General features: G+C 42.2%; 1 protein-coding gene across 3 annotated transcripts in view; it reads right to left on the bottom strand.

The window, feature by feature from the left end:
* The window catches only part of APBB2 (amyloid beta precursor protein binding family B member 2), a 204,249-nt gene that overhangs the window by 105,480 nt on the left and 78,930 nt on the right, over nucleotides 1-19,839 (bottom strand). For all 3 annotated transcript variants that reach the window (XM_067298115.1, XM_067298117.1, XM_067298116.1), the window contains 2 exons: nucleotides 15,221-15,331; nucleotides 4,155-4,223 (listed from right to left, as the gene is read on the bottom strand). In XM_067298115.1, coding sequence (XP_067154216.1) covers nucleotides 4,155-4,173 — 19 coding nt within the window. In that variant the 5' untranslated portion in view covers nucleotides 4,174-4,223; nucleotides 15,221-15,331. The remainder of the gene's footprint in view (nucleotides 1-4,154; nucleotides 4,224-15,220; nucleotides 15,332-19,839) is intronic.

Below are 19,839 nucleotides of genomic sequence, written 5' to 3'. Positions count from 1 at the left end.
TCTAAGCTGTGTGCCAAAGCGAGTTGGTGCATGAGCACCAGCAGAAAAAGCTCAAAATCAGCCTTCCACTAGACACCACCTCCTCTTCCGACCCCGTTCAAACGGTCCCTTAACATGCCAATAAACAGTACCAAGAGGTACAAGAAGTAAGAGCGTGCCCTCTCCTGGGGCAGACATCTGCTTCCTGGCTACCACAGACGAAAGGAGCAGATGCAACATGCTGCTCCTGTGTCACCCGTCAGGCTCTGCAGTATGCCCTGCCGGCACCCATCTGCTCTCAGAAATGGGACAAAAGGGGGCAGGAAGAGCAGGAACAAAGGAGGCTAAATGACAAGAAGAAATACAAATAAGAAAGGGCAGGTCTTCTCTCGCAAGGGTGGAAGATACTACCAGACCAGGATTAAAGTGTTAGAAGACCCCTGAATGCAAGAAAAGGCTTAAACACCCTGAAGAAAATCCAAAATTACATAACAGAATAACACGAGGAAAAATAGAAGTTGTCCATGCACACCCCCATATAGGATGCTATGAGGCTTAAAACAGGTCTTTTTTCCCCAGAGGAAGCCCAGCCTCACTTTCTATTCAAAAACTTCAAGGAAATGCAACTTCTTCCTCTGCCTCTGCTCCATCACTTCTGCGCCAGGTGAGGGGGCAACAAAACCACAGTTGGGACTTTCCAGGAAACTCCAGCACAGCACCTACGCTGAGCCTGACCATCCCTGTCAGAGCACCGCCATTCGGATCTGCACCCATTTTCACTGACTTTGCTCAGAGTTAAGGGGAGTAACAGGGCCCAGCCCTGCACTCCAGCACTTACCGGAGCACCTACGCTTCCCTGTAAGCAAGTTTGGCCTCTCTGCTTATTTCTGAAACGTGAATTTTCAGTTCGAGCTTTATGGTCACTTCTTCCTGCCAAGAGTTTTACTTTATGTCTTGACCAAAAACAAAATGCAAAAATTCCAGTGTGCACTAAGCAGTGGAAGACTCTTTTCTCAGTGGTATGACATCAGATTTTTTAGTGGGCCCTAAAAAATCTGGGTGCGGAGACAAACACAAGAAGTTGCTTTTTAGAGAAGCGATGAACAAACGTACTGTTTGCTACCCACCCACCCATGCTGAATACACCTGCAGGAGGTGCAGTTTCAGAACAGTCAACTTGATTCTCTGTCACCCCAGAAGCCAGAAGGCCACCCAGGAGATTACAGGCGACAGCCTCCTCCAAGCCAACTGCCTTACCACTAGTGTCATGATACTTCATCGGGGCACGCTGTAATGTAACATGCAGGGGACCTCGTCTCGCATTTATATTTGGATGTGCAATGAACTGCTAAAAATAAAAATGGTACCTGAAGTACTTAAAGCATTTAGCAAAAGGGAAATAAACAATACCTTTGATTTCCAGTACTGTTAACTGAAAACAAAAGATTCATGGAAACAAAACAGGCCATACTTAATATGAAATTTTCGTATGGGAGTGTTTTCTGCAGCAAGGTGAAGCAGAAACCCCATACAAGGGTGCAAGAGACATTTTTTCTGCTTCACCTGTACTCTGCAATGCTCCGACCCTGCATGGAAGGGAAAGCATCTCCACCACCTGCACAGCTGCCCTGGAGAGTGTTTCTAGCCTGCAACACCCGTAAGAAGCTGGAGAGCTGAAGGATGATCTACACAGCAGTGTAGATTAACTCACCACATTGCCACCCAGTCCTGTGAAATGTGACAACCCCAAGCCCAAAGCTCTGTGCAGCCAAGCAAGGAGATGCATCATCATCTTTTCCCATTACTCTTCCTATATTTCTGCATCTTTTGAGACTGCACCCACAAGGCCTAGTGAGACAGATTTTGCTTCTCAGTACAAGGGCAAAGCAGTATCTATTTCATAGTATTTCTTTGGAAAAAAGAAACCAGTAGAGTTGGCGTAGAAGAATAAAACACAGAAAAAATGTGTTTTTATTTTGTGCAAACAACAGTGATTCATGCAAACATTAACTTTGGTACAGAACTAGTTTAATTAGTCATTCGTCATCATAGGTCTATACCACACTACCAATGTGATTCAACTACTAAACTATTTATTTATTTATTTTAACTTTAGTGGGACCTTGCAGAAGTCTTCTTTACTACAGCTTGGTATTGGGCAACCACCCCAAAGCTGCATTCATTCAGTCTGACAACTCAATGCCTGTGACTTCAGGTTCCTGGGAACCGAACCTCAAGCTGTTCCTTTAAGGTCCCAATCTTGTACTGAACAGTTGCACCATTTTACCAAAGATCTCAGTGAGAATGAATTCAAATCCCAAAGGAGCTGCTGCACTCAGATATCAATCTTGCTCTTCAAATTTATCCTTTCTTTTAAGGAAACCAGCTAAGCCAAGAACTGACAGAACAGACTGAATAATTTCAGAGGAGATGCCAGAGCTTCACACGTTTCCCTAACTTACTATGCTTTCCATATGGAAAAAGATTTAAAAACCATTATGGGGATCAGGTGCTGAGATCCCACCCAAACGCCTTGGAAGCTAGGTGCCCGAATCCCCCAGGAAGAGCTTTTGGAAAGTCTCAGACTACCTTCATGCACTCGACTATCTCAAATATGACGGTGTTGCACAGGAGAGGTCACCAGTCCCCCTGAAATGAGCTTACAGCTTAACGTGACACATGACAAATGAGAAAAGTGAAGAGGGATATCATCACTTTGACAAAAAAGATTATATACCAGCAGAGTATCTTTTTCAAAACTACACATAAAAGCTGCCATAAGAGAAACAGGTAAGGAGAGAAGGAAAGAGAAATACAGATTTGAAGGAACAGAGGATTGTACCCTTCATTTCCCTTCCTTTTTGGTACCTTCCCATCTGCTGTCCTCCCAAGACAGCAGGGAGCAGGAGCGCGGCCAAGGCTGGCGTCACGGGCAGCATGGGCTGCAGGAGGGCGTGAGGTACCCGGCCACCCATGCTTGCCTCCCTCATGCACATCCGTGACCACTGCCCACCTCTGGCATCTTTGGTTCCTTCTCTCCCTCCCACGCCAGCGCTGCTGGCCGTGCCGTGCCCGCAGCAGCTAATGTCATGCTGCAGGCGCAGCCTTGCAGGCCCCCTCTCAGCAGCCACCTGTCACTTCGCTGCGCTCTGCATTTCAGTGAGGTGCTTTCAGGCCGCCCGGGACCAGCAGGGATGGCGCTCAAGGCACGGGCGCCCTTTCTTCAGTTCCTTGGCCCCCACCTGGTGCTCCCGACTGCCCCAGCACAGACCAGAAACCTGAGAGCTGGGCTGCCGCACCGGCAGGATGGACTGCGAGGCATCCGCTAGCAGATGCTTGCAGTTTGTCCAAATGCGGTCACTATGGCCATATAAAAAGCACCCTACTTCAGAGGTGTAAAAATCACACCCCAAACACCTGAGCAACAGCTTCCACCATCATAGCCGGAATAATCACCAGTACAAGTCACATATCTCAGCTAAAGCAGAGGAAGGGTGATAAGTAATAGGCAAGTAAAAATGAAGTATGATAATAAAAAATATTGTACTCTAGCTAAGAGCTAAGAATAATTAGGACATTATCATCACTAAGAATAATTTGGATATTATTAAAATTTTGGTGCTTCAAGACAGCTCTTAAGTAGGCAGAGGATTTGTTACAGTGATTCATTAATAATTCTAGCTTGCTTACTTTTTTTTAAAAAAACAAAGTCTCAGCTGCATACCTCTAATGTTTAGAGGCATAACTACAGATATAGATTAATATACTTTCACCAATATAATGCACTTAACACAAAAAGACTCCAATTTTCTGAGCATCATCATAATACAATTAATACTATTACTGGAATGGCTTTTATTGATATTTTTCAAATATGTCATAAAACTCACAGAGCTGGAAGAAAGATAAAGAATATCAGTATAAACACAAAAAAAATCAGTGCACAACTAATTTGTCTTGAATGGAAATGTTTGTTTTCATTATATTGTCTACAAGAATGGTTTTAGAAAGCTGAATAGAGAGCTCATTCAAAAAGGCACTGTTAAAAGGAAAGCGCTTGCTCTTTTTCACTTATGAGTGCAAAATTAAAACAAATATGGGCCTGGCAAGAAGAAGAAAAAGAAGAAGAAAGTGTCACATATTTGCATAGCAGAATCTTTTAAAGGGCATCTGACCTGGAAGTACTTCTGACATGGCTCACGGGGCTTCAGCAATGCACCAGGAAATAGATTATAATTTGAAATCTGAAAAGAGGGATCATTTAAGAATTAAAAACAAAGGAAAACACAGAATAGAAATACCACAATATAGAAGTTCCTGAGCGATGTTATACATTCTAAATAAACCCTGGTAACATAACAGTGATCATCTTTTGAGCTTTCACAGCTATTTGACAAACATAGAAAGTTTTTTGTAGTGGGAGAGGCTAGTCTAAAGTTAATGTGAGCAAGTAATTAAAAGTAACTATAACATCATTTTTCTTTGTGCATGCTTTACTAGAAGCACAAATTCAAAAATTCTCCCGTTTATACAACATGCTGTAGCAAAGAATTCATCAGGTTAGAAAATAAGAATTTTTCCTAATTACCCAACTACAGCTTACTCAGGAAGCTACACCAGTTTTAGCAAAATAAATGCAGCAGCAAGGCACATTTGTGTGAACAATTTGCAGAATTAGATAGTTTGCAGGACAGATCTGACAGGAGAGAATCATGAAAAGCACGCTTAGCAGCTACCTCCTGCATGGAGGAGGTGCTTTGATTGCCATCTTCTCATGAGTAAGCCATTTTGCTTGAAAGTCTCTGGTTCAGATGCGAGTGACACATACACTGGAAGTATTTCTGTGCATCTATGACTATTTCTGCAGCTGTTTGGGAAACATAGGAAAGAAATAATACAAACCTTTTCCTAAAGCAGATTTCCTTTCTGCAAGGATATTTGTTGAAGACAAAATGTTTAATGACAAACTCAAACTCTCGGGCTATCACCTCAGGTCCTGTACAACTTCAGTTCTAACTAAAGCCTTCATTATATGACAATTCTCACTTAACACTAGCTAACTCCCTCCACTTCGAAGTGTGAATTTCAATGTTAAAAAATTAGTTCTTATGTAAATATTCTAACACTGTCTTCTCACATCTGTATTTTTCTTCAAATAGGACCAGCTAAATAGTAATAGTTAAACAGATGTCAGTCAAAAACATCCTAATAAAGCCTAGACTTACACTAATGTAGCTAAAATCAGAATCAGGACTAGAAGCCTTATGTCAAGTTTTAATTCTGTTCCTTTTTGCCTACTTAATCTACACAAATTCCATTCCTTCCAGGGGATGTTAAACATTTTCAGTGAGGGAGAAGGAAGGGGGGAAACCACCTGGAAGAAGTGCTGTGGTAGATCAGAGGAACTGGAGATGTTCCTACAGCCAGTGGTTTTCTTCTCATTACCCCTTCCAGCAGCAATCTGTCTGCTGGACTGAGCATGGAGCTGGAGAGAGAAAGGCAGAGCTCAGCAAAGCCAGCAGAGCAAGCTAAGCCCCAAGCTCTGAAAGGGCGCACAGCAGCTTTGGGAACAGAAGGGTTGGAAAGGAGCAGGGCTGCAAGCAGCTTGCATGTGTGCTTTAAACTCATCTGCAGCCCTCCTCCATCACGGCTGCCCTCTCCACTCCACCCGGATCTGTCCTCACTCCACAACAAAATCACCTCTTCAGCTTGCTTATGCAGCTTCTCCCATTTCCAGCTATTTCTACTTCACCTAGTCCTACTGAAATCGTCATCCGGTAACCAGCTTTCTCTCCTGGCTTCTGTTTCCCCAAGAGGCACCCTGCCAGCCTCTGCTGCCATATAATTACATTTTCTCCTTTTAGAGCTAGACATACTGCCAACTGACTGCAATAGCCTAGCAGCAGTGTTGTCTGTGTTCTAGTGATGCTCTTATTACTGGAAATCCATAATGCTGATTTGTCTTTAAATAATGTTATTAAGGAAAAAACAACTTAAGATCCTGCAATGAGTTCTGGCACTGGAGTGGAGCATGCCTTCCTGTTCATCGTTTTTCCCTCCCCCTTCCCACACTTCCACTCAAATTCCTTGTCCAGTAAAAATCAGATCAGAATCAGATTCTAACAGCTGCAAATTAAAAACAAGAAGCAAGGTTGATTCTTTGCTACTTTCCTTATCATTTTAATATGATTTATGCATCTAAATAATCTGTGTATATTTGACTATCTGAATAAACACTGTGCTGCACGCAGTCCACCTTGGTCAGCTCATCCTAATGGAATGGTCTTAAATCAAGTGATCACCTACAGGAATAAAGAGCAGTAGTTTCATTTATATAAGGCATAACCATCATATACTACAAGGGTCAAGTCTGCATTTAGTAAGGGCAAAAACAAGATGACATGGTAAGTACTTTTACATCTAATTTTCTTCCTTTAATTCGATTGTCCCCCTATGCAGAATGGAACAGTCTGGCAGGCAAACACCATGTTGTCACTGCAAAAAGATGGAGTGTGTTTTATCCATTGGCTGCTTGCAAGCACAGACAATAAGACCGTCTGTCATCAGATCTACACGTTCACATGGACATTTGCTTAGTAACCCTCCAAGTCATTTTTTAATCCTGTTATGTAAATTAAACTCTCAAGCCTGAATGGTCTTGATTTTTTTTAATCATCGTATGAATACTCAGCCACAGCAATAATGATCACACTTACGCCTATCTGTTAATTGCACACAGCTCTCCTTTAAATGTGCATGCTGATACAGAGAACACACACACACTTCATTCCCTCTTACGCGGACTGAGGCACAAACCCAGAAATCAAAACTTTCTGCAACTGAGACGGATGATAAAGCAAGTAGGACTCAGGCTTCCATATCCTGCAACTTCAATCTCAAGTACCACCAAAAATAACTTTTACCAATTCTCAAGGTAAACAAGGTACAGATCAGAGTTATCAAGACCAAAGCACAACAGTATATAAAAAAGAAAACTAGAATAAACTTAAGTCTGTCCCACATATTTCTGCTAGGGAATACAAAGAAACCAAAATGCTTTCTAAAGCACACAATCTAACCAGGTGCTTAACGAAGTAATAAAAAGGAATCAGTGGTCACGGATTTGGCACACAAAATGATTAAGACTGAATTCAGACCAGGGAATTTTCAGCCTCCACATAAACCTAACAGAGATCATTTGACAACTCCTAAATCAGGAAGCAGAGCTGTTCAGAGGGTGACTGATTCCTGCACAGGGTTAAAGAAACCGGCAGGATCTATCACCAGCACTGGCTTTCCAACTGTTCCTAATGGCACTAACCCAATACCAAGCTCTTCTATCAGGAGAAATGGGCAAGGAAAGGAGAAAAGAGATTAAGCATAGGTCACAGCTTTATTAACAGAAGCAGCAAAAATGTTAATTGAGCCGCTGTCAGATGCGATGGATGAGTTAAGTTCCAGCATAGCCTCTGTGCTAAACAAAAAAATGGTACTTATCATTAACCATCTCCCACACATCTTGTCTGAGGCTCTGCTACTGGCAGCTTGCAAACACTTCGCTGTTCCCGCAAAGCCTAGAAACAACATCACATGCTCTTCAGCACAGTCAGCGGCTATGGTAACAGCTAACTGCACGCACACCAACTCAGACATGCCAATCTCTCTCTTCAAACTAATATATTTTAAGAATTAAACCTTTGATGGCCTGGTATCATGATTTCATATGCTACAGCTTTATCTGCCCTCTGAATTACACATAATAAATTTATGGCTAGTTACACATTAAGCTGCTATCAAAGTTATCCATAAATGTTTTTACCCTCAAATTACCCGGACTGGCAGTAGTAGCTTTGAGCCAGCTATTATCACTGCTTCATAACTGAGACCGTAAAATACATTTTAAAAAGCATGGTACACCACAGCTATTTTCTTGTTACTCTAAGGTTATAGTTAGTGTCAAGTTAGGATCTAGAGATGTAAATTTGAAAATTAAATAAATGGGAAGTCATCTTTCAATATACTTTCTACAATTCTACAAGAAAAGAGATGAAGAATAAAAGTATGGGTATATCAAAGAAATTGAAACTCTAATTTCATTAATTTGCAGTGTTTGCAAATCATGTCAAATAGCTAACAGTAAGCTGAGTAAAGTTAGCAAAATAAAAAATGTTTTCATAGAACACAGCCCAATTAAAGTATTCCAAGGAGGTATCTAGAACTACATTTCAGCACCTAAATAAGACTGACATGATTTTAAGATAAAAATAAGGCTCATCACATATAAAGAAATAAATCTCAACAAGGCTGAGTGGTTGCCTAGAAAGCTACGTTGTCTTCAACCAAATCTTAACAGCACAAACAAGAAATACTTTGAATCATATAAACAGAAAATTTATACAGCAATTGTTACAATACTTCTTAAGCTGACACAATGCTGAGAAGATTGAGGGCCATATCCTATAGTAACTCTGTCGAATGTTACTATGGTCCTAGAATACAGCAACAACTTTAGTCTTGGTCTGCTTAACAAGTAGAGCTTCTCAAGAATGCTGTTGTAATAGCCGAGAAACTTTTACCTTAGTGCTCACAAATAAAACAAACCCACATGCTCATAAATCAAAGCAAAGTATCATATTTGCTTTATGGTTTCCATAAACTAAACAGATCAATCCATAATAAAGTGGAAGGAGAACATAACAAAAAAGCAATTGCACTCAACTGAACTTACTACTGTTTAGTTTGCTAAAGTGTGGCTAAAACTGTGGCTAAGTTTCAACAAGCAGGAAACTTGGCTGTAAAAGACAAAACAAGTGAAAAAGAACAAGTTAGCAGAATTATTGGCCTGAATTTCAACAAGGCATGCTGCAACTTTAAGTTCTTGATGTGTGGATAAAATACTCTATAGATAAAATAATTATTTTTTTTCTTGTGCTATCATCCTATAAACTCATCTATCTTCATGAGATACCCTAACACTAAAAGAACTGAGATCCCTGTGGAAGAGGACAAACACGTGAGATACAACCTCATAACACTGTCCTGGTCAGCAAACATGCACAATCCCAAGTGGAGTTACCCAGAAACCTTCAGGTTCAGAGTGCTCCACCTCCCGTTTCATTTTTAAGAAACGATGGATCTGTCAGAGTTGTGGTGGTAGTATTTTTAAGAACCAAACCTGACGTGACAACGCGTATTCAGAGTAATACACGGTTCTTGCAGAAAGCTCTTATCTGCAGAGGCCCAGTCAGTGGGCGAAAGAGGTTAGCATTAGACTTAACTTCCTGTCTGTGGGAACGGGATGCATTTGGGGCTTCACCACGATTGTCCAAGGGACCTTAAAGAAGCTGTAATCCACAGTGTTTCCTAGGGAACAAAAGGGGCTTTAACTAGAACAGTGACGTTTATGTAGTCAGATGCTTTTATATAAGTTTTACTGCATGAATCGTCCGTCTCCCTGCCTTTTCCTTATCTAAGCAACCAGTCATATTTGCAGCTTTTCAGCAATGTCACTGAAAACTGTCTCTCCTGAGCATGGCCTGAGCAGTACCAATACTAGAGTCTCACTTACAATGAGATCCCTTTAGACTGCTCTGCCAGCAAAGGAGTTTAGAGAAAAACTAAGCTTTGTCCTGCCAGTGGAAAGAAACTTCAGGACCACTAACTTGACGCACTTCCCAGAAAAATAAAATACTGCTTCTGTACTGTGAGGAAAGAAAACGTGAAATACAGTGCAGGCTTGTGTATATAGACAACTTTACTAGGTTACTTTGACCACAAGGTGTACTGTGTGTACACTCCTCTTTGGGAGCAAGACTGATTCTTTCAAGCGACTTTTCTGTTACTTTGGCAGCGATTGCAAGCCAAGCCCAAAGAGCCATTCCAGAGTCAATTTTCACACCAACTTCTATTGGGTTAACTATAGCAATATAATTCTACTGGGGCTGGCCATGAGACTGGAAGCCTGGGGGGTGGGGTTCAGGGTTTTATAGGTATTGGCTTCACCAAGGGATAATCATGCCTAACCAATCTGATAGCCTTCTATGATGGAATGACTGGCTGGGTAGATGAGGGGAGAGCAGTGGATGTTGTCTACCTAGACTTCAGCAAGGCTTTTGACACTGTCTCCCATAGCATCCTCATAGACAAGCTCAGGAAGTGTGGGTTAGATGAGTGGACAGTGAGGTGGATTGAGAACTGGCTGAATGGCAGAGCTCAGAGAGTTGTGATCAGTGGTGCAGAGTCTAGTTGGAGGCCTGTAGCTAGCAGTGTCCCCCAGGGGTCAGTACTGGCTCCAGTCTTGTTCAACTTCTTCATCAATGACCTGGATGAAGGCACAGAGTGCACCCTCAGCAAGTTTGCTGACGATACCAAACTGGGAGGAGTGGCTGATACACCAGAGGGCTGTGCTGCCATTCAAAGAGACTTGGACAGGCTGGAGAGGTGGGCGGAGAGGAACCTCATGAAGTTCAACAAAGGCAAGTGCAGGGTCCTGCACCTGGGGAGGAATAACCCCATGCACCAGTACAGGTTGGGGGTTGACCTGCTGGAGAGCAGCTCTGCGGAGAAGGACCTGGGAGTGCTGGTGGACACCAAGTTAAGCATGAGGCAGCAATGTGCCCTTGTGGCCAAGAAGGCCAATGGTATCCTGGGGTGCATCAGGAAGAGTGTTGCCAGCAGGTCGAGGGAGGTGATTCTCCCCCTCTACTCAGCCCTGGTGAGGCCCCATCTGGAGTACTGCGTCCAGTTCTGGGCTCCCCAGTACAAGAGGGATGTGGCACTACTGGAGCAAGTCCAGCGAAGGGCTACAAAGATGATTAGGGGACTGGAGCATCTCTCTTATGAGGAAAGGCTGAGAGAGCTTGGCCTGTTTAGCCTGGAGAAGAGAAGGCTGAGAGGAGATCTTATCAATGTGTACAAGTATCTGAAGGGAGGGTGTCGAGAGGATGGGACCAGACTCTCTTCAGTGGTGCCCAGCGACAGGACGCGAGGCAACGGTCACAAACTGAAACACAGACACTTCCATCTGAACATGAGGAAAAACTTTTTCACTGTGAGGGTGACAGAGCACTGGAACAGGTTGCCCAGAGAGGTGGTGGAGTCTCCTTCTCTGGAGATATTCAAAAGCCATCTGGACGCAATCCTGTGCAATGTGCTCTAGGTGACCCTGCTTGAGCAGGGGGGTTGGACTAGATGATCTCCAGAGGTCCCTTCCAACCTCAGCGATTCTGTGATTCTGTGATTTATAGTGTCACTATTTTAGCATATGTTTCTCTGTTTCACAGAAATGAAGCTAAGACTTTCTATATTTTCACTGAACAGGCCCTCCCTTGTAAGCCCAGCAGTGGGAGACTGCCCCCCGTGCAAAAAATGCTGCAGATGGGAAGCTCAAGAGACACAGGCAAAACAGGAATTTGAGCATTCCTGGAGGGAAACCAAACCCCAGGTTTATAAAACCCACCCTGCTCTCTCTGCCTTGAAGTATATTGAATTATTTATAAGCAGAACAGCTCTAGCCTGGAGACAATCAGGAAGAACTGAGACTCCAGCCTCTCCCTGCACAGCCCAGGGCAGGGCCTCCCCACAGGGAGCATTTCCTTTCATTTCCATCCTTGATTTGTGAACATTTTGTCAAAATGGTATTTCCCCAAAAAGGTTTGCTTGGCAAATCATCGCCCATCAGAAGTCTCTGAAATAAAAATCCGGTCAGCTCTAATAATTATACTGGCAGAATTATATCAATAAATTCTTCCACGTGGACACCAGCCTGAGAAGGTTTTAAATAAAAGATGCTCAATGGTTCCAAAAAAAAAAAAAAAAAGCAAATGCTGAAGGAAGAGGAGCTGCAGGTACAAGCAGTCCCCTTCTCCCTGCGAAGGCTGAAGTGCCAGCATGGGACTACACTGCGCAGGCATACTCCAACAGCCAACTAGTACTGAAAACTACCACCCACGAATTCCTGCATTTCCTCATTTCTAATGTCTTAAAAGAAAAAAAAGTCTCTTTTTTTTAAGGACTGTTAGAAAACACCACTGCTGTGCATTTAGTTATTATTTAAACTCTGGCTGAGTCCTTAAGAGCATGTAGGACAACAGAAGGGAACTGGGCCCAATTCCACTTTCCTGGAAAGGCTTTGCTCAGATTTCAGTATCAGGCAAAACTCTACAGGTAACCAAATGAATCATTACACCGGGGACAGGATATGCCAGGACAACCCATTCAAAGGTTTCTTCCAGGCTTACAAAAGACTTTTACTCTATGCACAGAACCAAAATTCTTAGCCTCAGTATGAGAGAAAATCTGAGGCTACCTTAACACCACAAACTGTACCATGTTTTCAAGAGGGCTGCTGCAGTCAGTGCAGAAAAGTGGTTCTTATGAGCAAATATTAGAGGAGATAAACACGAACAAAGGTCAGGAGAAATTCAAGAAACAGTCTTGTTTCCAAAACCCAGATTCTCAGTAGGGGGAGGCGTTATATCTTTAAGTCTGTAATTTTGACAAGAAAAGCATAGAAAAGAAAAAATAAAAACCAACAGAGAACACCACACAAGGGAGGCTCACTGTTGAGTCAGGACAAATAGTGCTAAGCAGAGCCAGGGATACACCCCAAACTGCCTTCTTTATGGTCAGTAATCAAGAAAGATCACTGCTCTTTAAAAGTCTAAACAAGCACAAATCAAATAGATGCGTTAAAACCACCTTGTCCAGACAAAATCAAAACTGTTGAATTCAAGTTTTTAATTTCACATTTTATACATTTTGTTTCTTCTTGTACCTTCAGCATCTGTATTTCAAACACATTTCCTAGTACTGGGCTTCAAATAAGCTGGTGTTGATTTAAGTTGATTACAGATTTCCTTGGATATAAAACCTTTTGTTACTCTCTTAAGACTATGCAATACTATACTCATGAAATACATGAAATCATTAACAAAATATTTTATTTCATAAATGGATTAAAGATCATCTCACCACACAGAGAGCATACAACTGCTGTGCTCTATACAGATCTAATATTTTCCCCTCACAGATTTTATTTATTTACAGAAAGGTAGATAGGTACATACAAGGAAGATAAAAGCCAGAATATAAGGCTTAAGACTGCACCAAGTCCTTGATGGTACAATATTAAGATTGAAAAATTAGAGTAAAGCTATTCCTTTTGCTGCAATAACTGTGACTCTAAAATACAGCAACTGAGAGAGGTCCAATTACTTGTTATCTATGCAAAGAAAAAAGTAAAATGACACAATTCACTATTTTTCAATGATCTAGTTTCAAGACACTACTTTTCAATGATCTATTCTACAAGTACTGTCACTGCTCAAAACAAAAAAGTTTGAGAAAGCTAATTTGCTATCAGCAATTTCATCATTATCCGTATTTCCCAAAGACTGGGCAATTTGAATGCCACTACTGTTGAAAATGCCAAAGCTCTTATGTTAGGCAGCAGGAAGTCATACAAATAATACTGCTGCAAAACCAAAAAATAAGGCAAGTCTCATAACTTAGAGACCACGACAGGTTAAGGAAAGGGAAATTTTGGATAAAGAAAAACCATAAAGCCATCACTAAGTAGATACTTTGATATCTCTGTCCCCGAACAGAGGGAGCTTTGGCGTCATTAATTTTGACACAAATTTCTGAACTTGCAGATGACAAGAACCCCTGAACTTCCCTGGGCAAACCATTCCAGTTCTTTGCTGCCTTCAGCTGTTAAATTAGACAACAGGAAAAAAATCCTAGGCTCTCCTAGCAATAATTTAATGCCCATTACTTGTTCTCTCTAAGTAGGAATGGGGAAGACTTGATTACCTACCTCCGCATATCATCATTTTACCCTGTTTAAAGCTCTGAGCTTCAAGCCTAAGCACGAGACATAGATAACATGTCTTGAAGTATGCCTGAGAGATCAGGTTTAAAGGCTAGTGTCTAGATTTAACATCGGTGATTCAAACAGATCAGTGTGATTATGCACTCTGGCACTTGCCAACCAGAGACCTCAGTCAAAATTGTAACATCCATTTATTTCCCTGGTTTTAGCATAGTCCAAATCCCAATGTTACTACCCAAGATAAACTGTTTGGAGAGTATTATCTAAAACATCTCTAATGCACCTTTTTAATATGCACCTTTGTGACAGCTATGACTAGCCTGCAGCAGAGAGTAAACATACTTCACTAGTTGCCATGATTAAGCCTTAGGGTCAGGAAAAACCCGCAAAATCCTGTTTTGCATACAGGGTCTCAGCATGCAGTTCTGCATGTTCGATGGCAAAGCCACCTCAGGAAGTCCCTGTCCTGCCACAGCTGTAAGTTCTCGCTGCAGTCTACTACCATCAGCCGATGCAAGTATTTGTGGAGCCATGCTATAAGCTGAATGCCTGAAGTGATCCAGGTTTTAAAACAAAACCTTGAAGCAACAGAACTAATGAAACAAAAATGAGAGCTTTTTAAACTGCTTTTGATGCCAAGAAAAACATACGTGGGATCATACTCCTCTGCGACAGCAGAATGAAGAGCATATACAAAGGTTAACCTAACCCAGCTTCACCGCAGGGCACAAGGACTGGCAGCACCCTTCTGGCCTTGGGGATCTATCACTTCACATCATTCCACATTGCTTGCGGCAGGGAACCACTGTGGTTCAGTGGCTGCATTTACACTAGCATTACAGACAGCCACTTATTAGATGGAAAGTGCAGGTGATAAACTTTAGGAGCCGCTTTTGAACTTTTACAGAAGACAGTAAGAGATAAGATAATATGATACAACATAATACAATTCAGAAAAGATACAATAATGTTGAACTTGAGTATAAAAAATCTGGAGTTGTTAGTTGCAAATATAAGCAATTAAAGCACAGAAGCATTGTAGGAGAGGCTCAAGTAGTTTGTTAATTTGAAGGTATCTATTTCTAAAAGCTTGGGATGGGAGTGAGGAGGAATAGCAGCTAAACTTCTAAACACTAGAATAAACGAAGCTGAGGACCTTGAACACAAAACAGCACACTGCAGTAGACTTGGCCAAGTCCCTGTGTAAGCCATTTTTTAAAGTTCTAGAAACCAACTTTGCAATTCGAACATAAATCAATATACTTACCATTTTTGTATACACACAACAGAGATGGCATTGATTAGAATATGTCAGCATCCTTTATAAAGACTATTTTACAATGTATAAACTTAGCAGCCCTCAAAAATAATAAAGTGACAAACAAATTAGACCAATTGCATACATACATGAGCTGCTTGGCCGATAGTGAGCCCCCGGGTACCGCCTGCCCATAGTGCCAGTCAGCACATTACCGCACGTTGTCAGCTGCTTTCAAAGTACAAGATCGAAACGCTTAACTGGGGGGGAAGAACAAAAAAGAAAAGTGAAGATTTAGTACAACTGCTTTATTTTTTTCATTAAAATGCTAATGACCCCCACAAATTTCAAGATAACTACGTTTATGAATTATTCATAGTCATGTTGTCAGTGGAGATGAACTGTTGTACTATAGATGCAGCACAAATTTATCATTAGTGTTTGGCCTCCATTAATAAGCTCACATAAATTTTAAGGCACAAAGAAGTCTCAGGTCATACAGTAGTTTGCTTTAGTCTGTGATACTGACAGAATGAGGAACAAGGCAAGAAAAAGTTTGCAATCAGCTTTAAATACAATGTTGTCTGAACTTTTGTCAAGTCATCACTACAGAACGAGCTTCTGAACAGTTTACTACAGAACCAAAACTTATCCACGCCACATAATGCCACTTGCTTTGAAGGTTCTGCATTCATCTCTAAAAATCAAAGTGTCTATATCAGAATGCAGGCTACTACTAGTATATTAGTTTCTAAATGTATTGAAGAAATTCAGCTGAACATGAAATGCACAGCACACGTTAAGTTACTTTGGGAATCACAAATCACAAATCCAAAATCTTAACTGAAATGCTACTCAACCTGTCAAATACCAAGTGCAAAATCTTTCAGTCCAAAAATGAGAAGTCCCATTGCTTCATTCATTAGTATAAGATTTGTACTAAAAATCAGCTTTCAGCTGATCTTCAGTTTTACCCTTTTCTCAGTCTATCTGAATAGTCTTCATCTTCCCAGACATCTTTCAATGTCCATTGCATATCAACTGCACAATTTATAAAGACACATTTCCTTTTACTCTCGCCCTTACTGGGAGAAAAAAAAGCGACAAATTTCAGGGAGTGCTTTTCCTAATATATTATGAATTTTTACTGTCTCAGGCTGCAGCTACAAGCACAGGGTTACTGTATGCAGGAAATACTGAGAACATCAAGAGAACATAGATGGAATAGCACTGCATTGAAACTGAGAGGAGAATTCCACAAATCTTCAGATAAGCCAGTCCCCAATTGAGCAGGACACCAGATTATTCCTGAGTTAGATAAGCCTTCTTTTTTGGATTGGCCAGAAAAACACAGGCAGGAAAATAAGAGCAACAGAGCTGCATCAAGCTGCTTCTAGCTACTGTTCCACGTCTGCTTCAGCCGACCCAAATCCAGGCCACCGTGATTTCATCCCTTCCTCCCCTGCAGTGTGTTCCCCACTTCTTCCTTCTGCTGACGCTTACATTTATCCGATTATCTGGTGAGCTTGTTTGGGAGCAAACACAGCTGAAAACTAACGTCACAAAAAAGATGTGTTTTCAGCTGGATCAGATTCCTGAACTGGCTCACTGTGGTGGCATTAGTCTTGGTAGCTAGTGAGGCAAGGGCAGAGAATGCGACCATGGCAGCCTGTACTTAAAATAACTTAAAATGCAATCACATAAAACTGTTCTGGCCTCAGTAGATTATTTCTGAAATACAGCCACCCACAAGGCTGCATATTTGACAGTGGAAAAGACAAGTAAGGAACTCCATTATTTGCCAAATCAATGCTGAGAAAGTATCCTGTTTAACTTTCCTCGATGGAGAAAGATGAATGAATCAATGAAACCACACCTCTTAATGCTAATAATTCAGGCTTTTAATAGGAAAAGTCTGCACTAAACAATAAAATAAACATTTAATCCCCCCAAAACTGCATTTTTTGGCAGTACAATATGGAACTACTGCCCTGCCAAGGGCCAAATGGATCTCTTCAAAAATTCTGTAGTGGCCCACTAAACACAACACACATTTTAATGTTGTACAAGGAAAAAAAATTGCAGGTGGCTGTTTCTCCATTCCCACTCCACAGCAGAGAAAAAACTAAGCCTCTGCTCACCCCAAATTCATTGTCATTTCAACTCTTCTCAAATACTTACGCACCCGGTTCATAATCCATATCCGAATACAAGAGAAAAGTCCCTACCTGTGCAGGGATTTAAAAAGAGCATTACTGCTGAAAAAAAAATAATTGTAACCAGATTATAGTAGTTGCAATTGCTTTCCCAACCTTGAGAAATAAATTTACAGAGAATTTGATCAATAAATAGGGAGCTGCAGGATTTCTTAACTTTCATAAATGTCTTTTTCTTGCAGGCGTATACCTTTTTAAAGCAACAACACTAAATTATACCAAACACCCCTGAGCATCCTACAGCAGCTGTACACTTGAGACACTCTCCTCCTTCCCTCTTGAGCAGCACAGCATTAGAGGAGGAGTCTTGCACTCTGTTGTAACAACAAATTTTAAAAACTCAGAAAAAAAAACATCTCCTGCCCCATAAATATACTCTCAACCAAAATATGGTTTTCCTTAAGTAGTGTGGCCACAATGGGAATTAAACTACTCTTAGGAGAGGCTAAGTAGGGACCCAAAGCTATGATCATTTTAAATATCACACTTAAAAAAACGCAGAGATCTCAGCAGAAAAGACAACCTAAAGATACATTGTCATGTACAGCAGAGGTTTCATTAGTTCCTATATTAAAATGAAAACTGCAGAGATTTACAAGCTGGGTATGTGCATAACACTTGAATTTTAGAAAGCCAACTATAAAAAGACAATTAAGAAACACGTGCCACACAGTAAGTGAAATTAAACTGCAGTTCCTGCTGAAAAAACAGTGATGATACTGGATTGTACAGACCAGCAGGAAGATACCCAAAGTAAGATAAAAGGAGATGCTGCTTAGGCTTGTGTTTTTTTTTTTTTTTTTTCCCCCCCAAGAAGTTTCTTTGAATTCTGAGCATAACCAAAGCAACCTGCCTTTTGAACACATTAGCTTACCCAGGTGAACCTCAAAGGGTCTCTTAAACTCCTTCAACAAGATCATGCAACTCTCACAGAAATATAAGTGACCTTGTTGCTATCAGAACGCCACAAGCATTTGAAAACTAATACTTATCTTATGTTGTCAGAGTATGCAGGAATGCGACAAGGAAGGCTAAGGCCCATTTGGAATTAAATCTGGCAAGAGATGTCAAGGACAGCAAGAAGGGCTTCTTCAAATACATCAGTAGCAAGAGGAAGACTAGGGGAAAATGTGGGGCCTTTGCTGAATGGGGTGGGTGCCCTGGTGACGAAGGATGCAGAGAAGGCAGAGTTGCTGAATGCCTTCTTTGCTTCAGTCTTTACTGCTCAGGCCAGCCCTCAGGAACCCCAGATCCTGGAGGCAAGAGAGAAAGTCTGGAGGAAGGAAGACTTTCCCTTGGTGGAGGAGGAGTGGGTTAGAGACCATTTAAGCAAACTTGACACCCACAAATCCATGGGCCCCAATGGGATGCACCCACGAGTGCGGAGGGAGCTGGCGGATGTTATTGCTAGGCCACTCTCCATCATCTTTGAAAGGTCACGGAGAACAGGAGAGGTGCCTGAAGACTGGAAGAAAGCCAATGTCACCCCAGTCTTCAAAAAGGGCAAGAAGGAGGACTCAGGGAACTACAGGCCAGTCAGCCTCACCTGCATCCCTGGAAAGGTGATGGAGCAGCTCATCCTGGAGGCCATCTCCAAGCATGTGGAGGACAAGAAGGTGATCAGGAGTAGTCAGCATGGCCTCACCAAGGGGAAATCATGCCTAACCAATCTGATAGCCTTCTATGTTGGAATGACTGGCTGGGTAGATGAGGGGAGAGCAGTGGATGTTGTCTACCTTGACTTCAGCAAGGCTTTTGACACTGTCTCCCATAACATCCTCATAGACAAGCTCAGGAAGTGTGGGTTAGATGAGTGGACAGTGAGGTGGATTGAGAACTGGCTGAATGGCAGAGCTCAGAGGGTTGTGATCAGTGGTGCAGAGTCTAGTTGGAGGCCTGTAGCTAGCGGTGTCCCCCAGGGGTCAGTCCTGGGTCCAGTCTTGTTCAACTTCTTCATCAATGACCTGGATGAAGGCACAGAGTGCACCCTCAGCAAGTTTGCTGATGATGATACAAAACTGGGAGGAGTGGCCAATACACCAGAGGGCTGTGCTGCCATTCAGAGAGACCTGGACAGGCTGGAGAGGTGGGCGGAGAGGAACCTCATGAAGTTCAACAAAGGCAAGTGCAGGGTCCTGCACCTGGGGAGGAATAACCCCATGCACCAGTACAGGTTGGGGGTTGACCTGCTGGAAAGCAGCTCTGCGGAGAAGGACCTGGGAGTGCTGGTGGACACCAAGTTAAGCATGAGGCAGCAATGTGCCCTTGTGGCCAAGAAGGCCAATGGTATCCTGGGGTGCATCAGGAAGAGTGTTGCCAGCAGGTCGAGGGAGGTGATCCTCCCCCTCTACTCAGCCCTGGTGAGGCCACATCTGGAGTACTGCATCCAGTTCTGGGCTCCCCAGTACAAGAGGGATGTGGCACTACTGGAGCAAGTCCAGCGAAGGGCCACAAAGATGATTAGGGGACTGGAGCATCTCTCTTATGAGGAAAGGCTGAGAGAGCTGGGAGGCCTGTTTAGCCTGGAGAAGAGAAGGCTGAGAGGAGATCTT

The sequence above is a fragment of the Apteryx mantelli genome, chromosome 5 (assembly GCF_036417845.1).
Source record: "Apteryx mantelli isolate bAptMan1 chromosome 5, bAptMan1.hap1, whole genome shotgun sequence".
Taxonomy (NCBI): Eukaryota; Metazoa; Chordata; class Aves; order Apterygiformes; family Apterygidae; genus Apteryx; species Apteryx mantelli.
The sequence above is the reverse complement of the archived record's forward strand: the minus strand, read 5'-3'. Positions and strand labels throughout refer to the sequence as shown.